Here is a 13,031-nt window from a genome sequence, read left to right on the forward strand (position 1 = left end):
AGAGCAGCGATCTTCTAGGCCTTATGGCCCCAAAAAACAAGCAAACACCACACTGTGTCTGAGTGCTGATGTCATGAAGGTATGGTGAGCACTCTCAATGAGTGGAGTACAAGAAGAGGGCTGAGGACACTCTGCCCCAACGTGCAGCAGAGTGTGTTTGTAGAGTCAAAAGCCAACGAAGAAGTCACAGGGCACCTAGAGAAAAGGCAGCAACCAGGGATCACAGTCTCTAAACTCAGACACAGCTAGAAAGAATGTGCATTTCATTTTGCGTAATGTCATTAGTCGAAAAATCCTTTATATGGGAATATGGGCCTGAAAGGGAGATGTATCCATGGATCCTGACTTTGAAGGCACCGTGAAGCACAACCCTAAGGCTAATGAAATTGTTCCATGAGAGAGAGAAATTTCAGAGATACTCTGTTAACAGTAGAAGTCACAATGGCTATAACACAGAGAAGCCCATAATGTTCTTCATTCAGACGAATAGTCTTCTCTAACACTAAACAGTTCATGAAATCTACAGGCCAAGACGGCAACCCTTTCCATCTTAAGTTCAGAGGACACCAAAAGTGGCAAAATAATGCCGAAACTTTCCTTAGACCAAAGCATAGATGATACATCTTATGAGTTTTTGTGAACATATGTGTGTGTACAGCAAAGATGTGGAGTGAGAGAACAACTTCCATGAATAAGATTTCTGCTCCCACCATGAGTTCCAAGCATCAACATGAATATGTCAGTCTTGATCAGGAAGCTCTTGTTGATTGTGCCATAATAACCAACAAATGATCATTCAATATGTACCTAATAATATACAATAAAAACAAAATTTGATCCTTCATATACTTAAGAACTCAAGTGTATTAAGACAGTTAGAATAAAATAACACAACCTCGCAACCCTAACCAACATAGAGAAGATTTTCACATGTGTCATTGTTTCAAATCACACCTGTAGACTCACAAAAAATTAGTTGAAACAAAATTGACTTTACAATACAAGTAGCTATATTACAAATAAATATGATGCATGAAATTCAACAGCAGCATGAAATTCAAGAAATTTCCAGGGCAAGTATTAGAGGTAAGGTTTTATGCTTCACAAGTGAGTGATTTCACACAGGAAAGGTATATCTGTAACATAAATATCAACCATAATTTCTTTCAAGAATAAACTCTAGAAAAAGTTTGTTGAGTGGGAACATTAAAAGTGGAAGCAATAATGAAAACAAAAATGGCAAAAAAAAATGGCCACACACAAGCAGAGACTGACTGACAGAAAGTGAAAAGTACATGGGAGAATATTGGGAGGGCAATCCAAAAATGGAAACTAGTGCTTTCTCTTATTTAAGACACATGAACCCAGCCAGGAGGGACTTCAGAGAACCTAGAGGGGAAGGTTCAAGACCACAGGGCCCAGAGGACCAGCAGCATCTGCCACATTCACAATGGCCAGGCCCTGTGCTCTGCTGACATTCCTGGTGGTGATGCACTACTGGTCAAGCTGCTGTCTGGGATGTGACCTGCCTCAGACTCATCACCTCAGGAACAAGAGAGCCTCCACACTCCTGGCACAAATGAGGAGACTCTCCCCTCTCTCCTGTCTGAAGGACAGAAAGGACTTTTCATTCCCTCTGGAGAAGGTGGATTCCCAGCAGATCCAGAAGGCCCAAGCCATCCCTGTCCTGGAGGAGCTGACCCAGCAGGTCCTGATCCTCTTCAGCTCAAAGGACTCATCTGCTGCTTGGGAGACAAGCCTCCTAGACACATTCTGCACTGGCCTCCACCACCAGCTCAAAGACCTGCAAGCCTGTCTGATGCAGCAGGTGGTGGTGCAGGAACCTTCCCTGAGCCAGGAAGAATCCCTGGTGGCTGTGAGGAACTACTTCCACAGGATCACTGTCTACCTGAAGGAGAAGAAACACAGTCCCTGTGCCTGGGAGGTGGTCAGAGCAGAAGTCAGGAGAGCCCTGTCTTCCTCAGCCAAGCTGCTGGCAGGACTGACTGAGGAGAAGGAGTAAGTCCTGAACCAAAGTGGAGAGGACTCTTCTGGGCAAGGATCCTGCACCTCACTGCTCAGATTTGGCCTTCTCCAAGAACTCTTTGATTTGGACATCATTGATTCAACTTGCCTGGATGGTTAATCTAATATTGGGTTATATTGTGTTGATCTCTAAGGGCATTTGCTTATTGATTCAGATGTTTTATTTGTTTGTTGGTTTATGTATTTGTTTTATTTATTTATTAGTTCTTCTGCTTGTTTGTGTATCTACATGATTTTAGTTATATTTCAATATCATAGAATTTTATATTTCCTTTAAATTATCAAACTGTTATTGTTAATTTATTTCTTCTATTTAATAAATTTTTTACTATACATGCTTAATCTTATGTGTCAGCCACACGATCTTTTGAAAACTGTTTGATGCTTCTAAACTCATTCTGTACACCATAAATATAACACACCTGGACTTGGTAGGAAATAATACTGAAGCAATGTGTACTGCTTAGACTTAAGAGGAGAGTGGATGCAGCCATCTCGTAGTTCCTGTTCACTGATGGTAAAATCTTACTTCTGTCCATGAGATAGTACTCCTCTGGATGTATAGCCAGCATGCTGTACAGAAGGAAACCAGAACATCTTGCTTGTGTTCCATTGTGCCTTAGTCCTCCTGACCTACAATTCTACCCAAATTCTCTGGCCTCCCCTAACTAACATTTGACTCCAAACTTCTATCAGATGAACTAGATTGGATTTCAATCATGTGGGAGACCATAAAACCAAAATAAAATAAAGTACAAAAAAATGAGGATCTTACTACATGCCATTAAAAAAGTGAAACATGATAGAGAAAAAATGGGGTGTCAGCCCTGTCTTGGTGATGGCTTCAATTGCTGAGATAAAATATCATGATCTAAAGCATTTTGGGGTAGAAATGTTTTATTATAGTTTAAAATCACAGCACATTCCATCACTGACAGAGCTTTGGCAGCATCTTCAACAGGGCAGGAACCTGAAGGCAGTGGCTGATATAGAGGCCATGGAGGAACACACTGTCTACTGCCTTGATCACTCAGGGCCTGTTCAGCCTGTTTTCTAATACTCATCAGGACCACCTGCCTAGTGCTTGGATCACCCATAGTGTGCTGAACACGCATACAGCAGTCATCAGTTATTAAAATGATTTAGAGACTGGTCTCCAGTGCGATTCTGTAGAGACATCTTCCCAGGTGAGATCCCTTCTTCCCACATAAACCTATTTTGTGTCATTTTGATCTTAGAATTATCCAAGGTACATTCCGTACATAATAGCCTCAAAAAACATACCTTGAAATAAATCTAACAAGGGAAGTGAATGCAATTCTTCTAAAACGACACAGCTCATCCCTCTCAACTTCATTTGGTATCTTTTTTTATTTCAGTTTTTTTATTTTACATACTAAGCCCAGTTGCCTCTCCCTCCCCTTCCTGTCCCCTCACACACCCCCATCACCCTCCCCCCATGTTTTCTAAACCTCAGAGGAGATATGGCCACCCTTGGGTCTTCAACAAAGTGTAGCATACCAAGTTGAGCATAGCTCCTCTCTGCTTCAAGGCTGAGCATGGTATCCCAGCATAGAATTTGGGCTCCCAAAAGGTAGTTCTTGCACTTGGGACAAGTCCTGGTCCCACTGCCAGGGGCCTCACAAACAGATCAAGCCACACAAGTGTCATCCACATTCAAAGGGCCTACTTGAGTCCCATGCAGGTCCCCCAGCTGTCAGTCCAGTGTCCCTGAGCTCTCATTAGCTATGTCAGCTGTCTCTGTGGTTTTCCCCATCATGATCTTGACTCCCTGCTCCCTTTGCTTCTAGGTTCCCACCTCCCTCTCTTTGATATCCAGGAGCTCAGCTCAGTGCTTGGACTTGGATCAATGAATCTGTTTGCTAACTGTTGCCAGTGGTGCATGGATACACCGCCATCTAGTGGGACAGGGGCAACCTCTCAGGGGCCCCATTACTGAGGATAACTGAATCTTCCTCTCTGTGCAGCCATCAGTTGAAAATAGTTCCTCAGCTAGGGCTGGGATTTCCTGACATGCTCCCTGCTTGAAACTGGGATTTTGTCTGTCTCTATCATATTCAGACTGTGGATGCAGTCACAGCTGCTATCAATATGGTCCTGCAGCTATTACATTGTGTCTACTAACCCCTGTTTCCTACAGTCAGAAACTGTCTCTGGGAATCCCCATCTTCCTGCCAGCTCTTGTGTAAAGAGTACTGCCCTATGGAAGCCAGGAAAGCCATACTGATCTTTGCTCAGACACCTATTCCCTGTACATTAACCACCTGTAAGTGTCTGTGTCCAGTCATCTATTGCCAGAAGAACCTCCTCTGAGGAGCACTGAGAGATGCCCTTATCCTCTGTGAGATGTGGAGGGTGATGTACAAAATCAGGCCTTTTGACTCCACGGCCGTTGCTCTTATTCTTGACATTCCTGCTCTCCAGCAGCTTCCTGTTTCCACAGGTGTCTTAAGTTTGATGTTGCTAGGAAGAAAATCATTGAAATTTTGCCTGTGATTGCATTGACTCTCAGTTCACATTCCAAGATGCACTCAGTTTGATGTAAATTTACTTTATTTCGCGGCCATTGAACTTTTAAGTTGAACACTCTCAACATTGTTGCTATTGCTTCCCCTCTGGGATGACATCACTTCCTTTCTTCTGCTTTCATTTCAAGTGACACCACTATTTCAATTCAATGCCACCAACAGCGTCAGTATCTTCTCTCTAAGAAAGTGGGAAAAAGAAACAAAATATTCAATGCAACGAAAATTCAAGAGAAATGACATCCACCAAGGAGCCTCCATCACCACAGAAAAGTTAAATGAATAATTATACACATTGGCAGTACTGAAACACTTCTATGTGATGGAATCCCTCAAGGCTCTTCTGCTCAGTTTTCAAATGGACAAAGACAGAGTGTGGGCAGTATCCACTACTAAAAGAAAACTGCATAAATATCTGTAAGTCCAAACTTCTGGGTAACTAATAGGCAATCAGAGGCACTGCTATCACTGTGTCTTCTGGTCTGTATTTCCACCTCCTAACTTCAGGCACAGCAAGTACTCAGTGAGCAAGTATTGATCACAAAACTAGATTTTGGACAAATCACAAACACTTATCTCTTACAAATGTAAACTGGGACATTTACACATCACTCTAGATCACAGGGTCTTCTGCTGATGACATCTGGGGAGTCTTGACAATTTGATCTCTGGCCATGTGTTCACTGCTGAACACAAAACCTTTCTAATGAATCCAATGAAATGAGAGCAGCGATCTTCCAGGATTTATGACCCCCCAAAACAAGCAAACACCACACTGTGTGTGAGTGCTGACGTCATGAAGGGATGGTGAACATTCTCAAGGAGTGTGGTACAAGAAGAGGGCTGAGCACACTGTACTACTGTGCAGCAGAGCGTGTGAGTCGACTCAAACTCCACTGAAGAAGTCACAGGGCACTTAGAGAAAAGGCAGGAACCAGGCATCGCAGTCTCTAAACTCAGACACAGCTAGAAAGAACGTGCATTCCATTTTGGGTAATTGTTGTTAGTCGAAAAATCCTCGATACGGGAATATGGGCCAGAAAGCAAGATGTATCCATGGATCCTGACTTTGAAGGCACTGTATAGCACAACCCCAAGGCTGACAAAATTGGTCCATGACAGAGAGAAATTTCCGAGACGCTCTGTTAACAGTAGAAGTCACAATGGCTATAACATAGAGAAGCCTGGAATGTTCTTCATTCAGACACATGGTCTCCTGGAACACTAAATAGTTCATGAAACCTACAGGCCAAGACGGCTTCCCTTTCCATCTTCAGGTCAGAGGACACCAAAAGTGTCAAAATAACGTTGAAACTATTCTTTAGAGCAAAGCAGATGATACATTTTATGAGTTTTTGTGAACATATGTGTGTGTGCAGCAAAGATGTGGAGTGAGAGAACAACTTCCATGAATGAATTTTCTGCTCCAACCATGAGCCAGGGATCAACATGAATATGTCAGTCTTGATCTGGAAGCTCTTGTTGATTGTGCCATAATAAACACAAAATGATCATTCAATAAATACCTAATACACAATAAAAACCACATTTGAACCTTCATATACTTAAGAAATCAAGTGTATTAAGACAACTAGAATAAAATAACTCAACCTCACAACCCTAACCAATGTAAGATTTTCACACGTGCCATTGTTTCAAATAACACGTGTAGACTCACAAAATATTAGTTGAAACAAAATTGACATTACAATTCAAGTAACTATATTGAGAAATAAATATGACCCACAAAATTCAACAGCAGCATGAAATTCAAGAAATTTCCATGCCAAGTATTAGAGGTAAGGTTTTATGCTTCACAAGTGGTGATTTCACACAGGAAAGGTATATCTGTAATATAAATATCAACCATAATGTCTTTCAGCAATAAACTCTACAGAAGGTTTGTTGAGGGGGAGCATTAAAAGTGGAAGCAATAATGAAAACAAAAATGGCAGAAAAAAATGGCCAGACACAAGCAGAGAATGACTGAAAGAAAGTGAAAAGTACATGGGGGAGTATGGGTGGGCAATCAGAAAATGGAAACTAGTGCTTTCTCTTATTTAAGACACATGGACCCAGCCAGGATGGACTTCAGAGAACCCAGAGGAGAAGGTTCAGGACCACAGAGCCCAGAGGACCAGCAGCATCTGCCACATTCACAATGGCCAGGCCCTGTGCTCTGCTGACATTCCTGGTGGTGATGCACTACTGGTCAAGCTGCTGTCTGGGATGTGACCTGCCTCAGACTCATCACCTCAGGAACAAGAGAGCCTCCACACTCCTGGCACAAATGAGGAGACTCTCCCCTCTCTCCTGCCTGAAGGACAGAACCGACTTTGCATTCCCTCTGGAGAAACTGGATGCCCAGCAGATCCAGAAGGCCCAAGCCATCCCTGTCCTGCAGGAGCTGACCCAGCAGGTCCTGATCCTCTTCAGCTCAAAGGACTCATCTGCTGCTTGGGAGACAAGCCTCCTAGACACATTCTGCACTGGCCTCCACCACCAGCTCAAAGACCTGCAAGCCTGTCTGATGGAGCAAGGTGATGTGCAGGAACCTTCCCTGAGCCAGGAAGAATCCCTGGTGGCTGTGAGGAACTACTTCCACAGGATCACTGTCTACCTGAAGGAGAAGAAACACAGTCCCTGTGCCTGGGAGGTGGTCAGAGCAGAAGTCAGGAGAGCCCTGTCTTCCTCAGGCAACCTGCTGGCAGGACTGACTGAGGAGAAGGAGTAAGTCCTGAACCAAAGTGGAGAGGACTCTCCTGGGCTAGGATCCTGCACCTCACTGCCCAGATTTGGCCTTCTCCAAGAACTCTTTGATTTGGACATCATTGATTCAACTTGCCTGGATGGTTAATCTAATATTGGGTTATATTGTGTTGATCTGTAAGGGCATTTGCTTATTGATTCAGATGTTTTATTTGTTTGTTGGTTTATGTATTTGTTTTATTTATTTATTAGTTCTTCTGCTTGTTTGTGTATCTACATGATTTTATTTATATTTCAATATCATAGAATTTTATATTTCCTTTAAATTATCAAACTGTTATTGTTAATTTATTTCTTCTATTCAATAAATTTTTGACTCTACATGCTTAATCTTATGTGTCAGCCACACGATCTTATGAAAACTGTTTGATGCTTCTAAACTCATTCTGTACTCCATTAATATAACACACCTGGACTTGGTAGGAAATAATACTGAAGCAATGTGTGCTGCTTAGACTTAAGAGGTGAGTGGATGCAGCCATCTCATAGTTCCTGTTCACTGATGGTAAAAAATCTTACTTCTCTCCATGAGATAGTACTCCTCTGGATGTATAGCCAGCATGCTGTACAGAAGGAAACCAGAACATCTTGCTTGTGTTCCATTGTGCCTTAGTCCTTTTCACCTGCAATTCCCCGACATCTCTGCCCTCCCCTAACTAACATTTGAGTCCCAACTTTTATCAGATGGACTTGATTGAATTCCAAAGATGAGGGAGACCATAAAACCAAAATAGAATAAAATATAAAACAAATGAGGATCTTCCTACATATCATAAAAAAGGGAAACATGATAAAAAAAAATATGGAGTGTCAGCCCTGTCTTGGTGATGGCTTCAATTGAAGAGACAAAATATCATGATCTAAAGCATTTTGGGGTAGAAATGTTTTATTATAATTTAAAATCACAGCACATTCCTTCACTGACAGAGCTTTGGCAGGATCTTCAACAGGGCAGTCATCTGAAGGTAGTGGCTCATATAGAGGTCCTGGAGGGTCACACTGTCTACTGCCTTGATGCCTCAGGGCCTGCTCAGCCTGCTTTTAAATATTCATCAGGACCAACTGCCAAGAGGTTGGATCACCCATAGTGTGCTGCACTCTCCTACAGCATGCATCAGTTATTAAAATGATTTAGAGACTAGTCTTTAGTGCAATTTTGTAGAGCCAACTACCCTGGTGAGATCCCTTCTTCCCACATGACCCTATCGGGGTCAATTTGAACTTAGAATTATTCAGGGTAAATTCCATTCATAATGGCCTAAAAAAACATACCCTGAAATAAATCTAACGAGGGAAGTGAATGCAATTCTTCTAAAACGACACAGCTCATCCCTCTCAATTTCATTTGGTAATTTTTTTTTAATTTCAATATTTTTCATTTCACATACTAAGCCCAGTTGTCCCTCCCTCCCTTCTCTGGTCCTCACCTTTCCCTCATCAACCCCATCACCCAACAACTCCTCAGAGGAGGAAAGGTCTCCCTTGGGAGTCAACAAAGTGTAGCATACAAAGTTTAGCATAGCTACTCATTGCTTCAAGGCTGAGCAACATATTCCAGCATAGGGTTTGGGCTCCCAAAGGTAGTTCTTGTACTTGGGACAAGTCTTGGTCCCTCTGACAGGGGCCTCACCAACAGATCAGGCCACACAAGTGTCAGCCGCATTTTGAGGACCTAGTTGGCTCCCATGCAAGTCCCCCAGCAGTCAGTCCAGTGTCCCTGAGGTCCCACTAGCTAGTCAGCTGTCTCTGTATTTTCCCTATCATGATCTTGACTCCCGCCCCCTTTGCTTCTAGGTTTGCACCTCCCTCTTTTCTGATCTCCAGGAACTCAGCCCAGTGCTTGGACTAGGATCAATGAATCTGTTTGCTAACTGTTTCCAGTGGTGCATGGGTACACCGCCATCTAGTGCAACATGGGAAACCTCTCAGGGGTCCCATTACTGAGGATAACTGAATCTTCCTCTCTGTGCAGCCATCAGTTGAAAATAGTTCCTCAGCTAGGGATGGGATTTCCTGACATGCTCCCTGCTTGAAACTGGAATTTTATCTATCTCCTTCATACTCAGACTGTGCATGCAGTCACAGCTGAGATCAATATGGACCTGCAGCTACTGTATTGAGTCTACAAACTCATGTTTCCTACTGTCAGAAACTGTCTCTGGGAATCCTCATTTTCCTGCCAGCTCTTGTGTAAAGAGTACTGCCCTATGGAAGCCAGGAAAGCCATGGTGGTCTTTGCTCAGACACCTATTCCCTGTACATTAACCACCTGTAAGTGTCTGTGTCCAGTCATCTATTGCCAGAAAAACCTCCTCTGAGGAGCACTGAGAGATGCCCTTATCCTCTGTGAGATGTGGAGGGTGATGTATAAAATCAGGCCTTTTGACTCCACGGCCGTTGCTCTTATTCTTGACATCCCTGCTCTCCAGCAGCTTCCTGTTTCCACAGGTGTCTTAAGATTGATGTTGCCAGGAAGAAAATCATTGAAATTTTGAGTGTGATTGCATTGACTCTCAGTTCACATTCCAAGATGCACTCAGTTTGATGTAAATTTACTTTATTTCGCGGCCATTGAACTTTTAAGTTGAACACTCTCAACATTGTTGCTATTGCTTCCCCTCTGGGATGACACCACTTCCTTTCCCTTGCTTTCATTTCAAGTGACACCACAATTTGAGTTCATTGCCTCCAACAACGTCAGTATCTTCTCTCTAGGAAAGTGGAAAAAAGAAACAAAATATTCAATGCAATGAAAATTCAATAGAGAAATGACATCCACCATGGAGTCTCCATCACCATAGAAAAATTAAATGAAATATTATACACATTGGCAGTACTGAAACTCTTCTATGTGATGGAATCCCTCAAGACTCTTCTGCTCAATTTTCAAATGGACAAAGACAGAGCATGTGCAGTATCCACTACTACAGTAAAATTGCATAAATATCTGTAAGTCCAAACTTCTGGGTAACTAATAGGCATTCAGAGGCACTGCTATCACTGTGACTTCTGGTCTGTATTTCCACCTCCTAACTTCAGGCACAGCAATCAGTCAGTGAAAAATATTGATCACAAAACTAGATTTTGGAAAAACCACAAATACTTATCTCTTACAAATGAAAACTAGGACATTCACACATCACTGCAGATCACAGGTTTTTCTGCTCTTGACATCTGGGGATTCTTGACACTCTGATCTCTGGCCATGTGTTCACTGCTGAACACAAAAGCCTTTCTAATGAATCCACTGAAGTGAGAGCAGCGATCTTCTAGGACCAATGACCCTAAAATACAAGCAAACACCACACTGTGTGTGAGTGCTGACATCATGAAGGGATGGTGAGCAGTGTCAGGGAGTGGGGTACAAGAAGAGGGCTGAGGACACTGTACCACTGTGCAACAGAGGGTGTGAGTCGACTCAAACTCCACTGAAGAAGTCACAGGGCACTTAGAGAAAAGGCAGCAACCAGGCATCACAGTCTCTAAACTCAGACACAGCTAGAAAGAATGTGCATTCCATTTTGGGTAATGTCATTAGTCGAAAAATTCTCCATATGGGAATATTGGGCAGAAAGGGAGATGTATCCATGGATCCTGACTTTGAAGGCACTGTGAAGCACAACCCCAACGCTGACAAAATTGGTCCATGACAGAGAGAAATTTCCAAGACGCTCTGTTAACAGTAGAAGTCACAATGGCTATAACACAGAGAAGCCCGTAATGTTCTTCATTCAGACGAATGGTCTTCTCTAACACTAAACAGTTCATGAAACCTACAGGACAAGACGACATCCCTTTCCATCTTAAGGTCAGAGGACACCAAACGTGGCAAAATAACGCCGAAACTTTCCTTAGACCAAAGCATAGATGATACATCTTATGAGTTTTTGTGAACATATGTGTGTGTACAGCAAAGATGTGGAGTGAGAGAACAACTTCCATGAATAAGATTTCTGCTCCCACCATGAGTTCCAAGCATCAACATGAATATGTCAGTCTTGATCAGGAAGCTCTTGTTGATTGTGCCATAATAACCAACAAATGATCATTCAATATGTACCTAATAATATACAATAAAAACAAAATTTGATCCTTCATATACTTAAGAATTCAAGTGTATTAAGACAGTTAGAATAAAATAACACAACCTCGCAACCCTAACCAACATAGAGAAGATTTTCACATGTGTCATTGTTTCAAATCACACCTGTAGACTCACAAAAAATTAGTTGAAACAAAATTGACTTTACAATACAAGTAGCTATATTACAAATAAATATGATGCACGAAATTCAACAGCAGCATGAAATTCAAGAAATTTCCAGGCCAAGTATTAGAGGTAAGGTTTTATGCTTTACAAGTGAGTGATTTCACACAGGAAAGGTATATCTGTAACATAAATATCAACCATAATTTCTTTCAAGAATAAACTCTAGAAAAAGTTTGTTGAGTGGGAACATTAAAAGTGGAAGCAATAATGAAAACAAAAATGGCAGAAAAAATGGCCACACATAAGCAGAGAATGACTGAAAGAAAGTGAAAAGTACATGGGAGAGTATTGGGAGGGCAATCAAAAATGGAAACTAGTGCTTTCTCTTATTTAAGACACATGGACCCAGCCAGGAGGGACTACAGAGAACCTAGAGGGGAAGGTTCAGGACCACAGAGCCCAGAGGACCAGCAGCATCTGCCACATTCACAATGGCCAGGCCCTGTGCTCTCCTGACATTCCTGGTGGTGATGCACTACTGGTCAAGCTGCTGTCTGGGATGTGACCTGCCTCAGACTCATCACCTCAGGAACAAGAGAGCCTCCACACTCCTGGCACAAATGAGGAGACTCTCCCCTCTCTCCTGTCTGAAGGACAGAATGGACTTTGTATTCCCTCTGGAGAAGGTGGATGCCCAGCACATCCAGAAGGCCCAAGCCATCCCTGTCCTGCAGGAGCTGACCCAGCAGGTCCTGATCCTCTTCAGCTCAAAGGACTCATCTGCTGCTTGGGAGACAAGCCTCCTAGACACATTCTGCACTGGCCTCCACCAGCAGCTCAAAAACCTGCAAGCCTGTCTGATGGAGCAAGGTGAGGTGCTAGAACCTTCCCTGAGCCAGGAAGACTACGTGGTGGCTGTGAGGAACTACTTCCACAGGATCACTGTCTACCTGAAGGAGAAGAAACACAGGCCCTGTGCCTGGGAGGTGGTCAGAGCAGAAGTCAGGAGAGCCCTGTCTTCCTCAGCCAAGCTGTTGGCAGGACTAACTGAGGAGAAGGAGTAAGTCTTCAGCCAACGTGGAGAGGACTCACCTGGGCTAGGATCACGTACCCCATGGCTCAGATTTGGCCTTCTCCAAGAACTCCTTGACTTTGACATCATTGATTCAACTTGCCTGCATAGTTATCCTAGTATTGGGTTATATTGTGTTGATCTGTAAGGGCATTTGCCCTATTCATTCAGATGTTTTATTTGTTTGTTGGTTTATTTATTTGTTTTATTTATTCATTAGTTCTTCTGCATGTTTGCCTATCTACATGATTTCAGTTATTTTTTAATACCATAGAATTTTATATTTCCTTTAAGTTATCAAACTGTTATTGTTAATTTATTTCTTCTATTTAATAAATTTTTTACTATACATGCTTAATCTTATGTGTCAGCCACACGATCTTTTGAA

General features: G+C 42.5%; 3 protein-coding genes across 3 annotated transcripts; all 3 read left to right on the top strand.

Moving 5' to 3' along the window:
* Nucleotides 1-1,450: 1,450 nt before the first annotated feature.
* Nucleotides 1,451-2,023, top strand: LOC131905001 (interferon alpha-12-like). Its single transcript, XM_059255972.1, has one exon. The coding sequence runs from the start codon at nt 1,451-1,453 to the stop codon at nt 2,021-2,023; it is 573 nt and encodes a 190-aa protein (XP_059111955.1).
* A 4,729-nt stretch (nt 2,024-6,752) lies between these two features.
* Nucleotides 6,753-7,326, top strand: LOC131905003 (interferon alpha-12-like). The gene has a single exon (XM_059255973.1). The coding sequence runs from the start codon at nt 6,754-6,756 to the stop codon at nt 7,324-7,326; it is 573 nt and encodes a 190-aa protein (XP_059111956.1). The 5' UTR covers nt 6,753.
* Nucleotides 7,327-12,062: 4,736 nt separating this feature from the next.
* LOC131905004 (interferon alpha-12-like) lies at nt 12,063-12,635 on the top strand. The gene has a single exon (XM_059255974.1). The coding sequence runs from the start codon at nt 12,063-12,065 to the stop codon at nt 12,633-12,635; it is 573 nt and encodes a 190-aa protein (XP_059111957.1).
* The last annotated feature ends 396 nt before the right edge of the window (nt 12,636-13,031 follow it).

This window comes from Peromyscus eremicus, chromosome 2 (assembly GCF_949786415.1).
Source record: "Peromyscus eremicus chromosome 2, PerEre_H2_v1, whole genome shotgun sequence".
NCBI lineage: Eukaryota > Metazoa > Chordata > Mammalia > Rodentia > Cricetidae > Peromyscus > Peromyscus eremicus.

Excerpts from the sequence above, each read along its gene's own strand:
- LOC131905003 (XM_059255973.1), top strand. The coding sequence starts at position 6,754 with ATGGCCAGGCCCTGTGCTCTGCTGACATTCCTGGTGGTGATGCACTAC.
- LOC131905001 (XM_059255972.1), top strand. The coding sequence starts at position 1,451 with ATGGCCAGGCCCTGTGCTCTGCTGACATTCCTGGTGGTGATGCACTAC.
- LOC131905004 (XM_059255974.1), top strand. The coding sequence starts at position 12,063 with ATGGCCAGGCCCTGTGCTCTCCTGACATTCCTGGTGGTGATGCACTAC.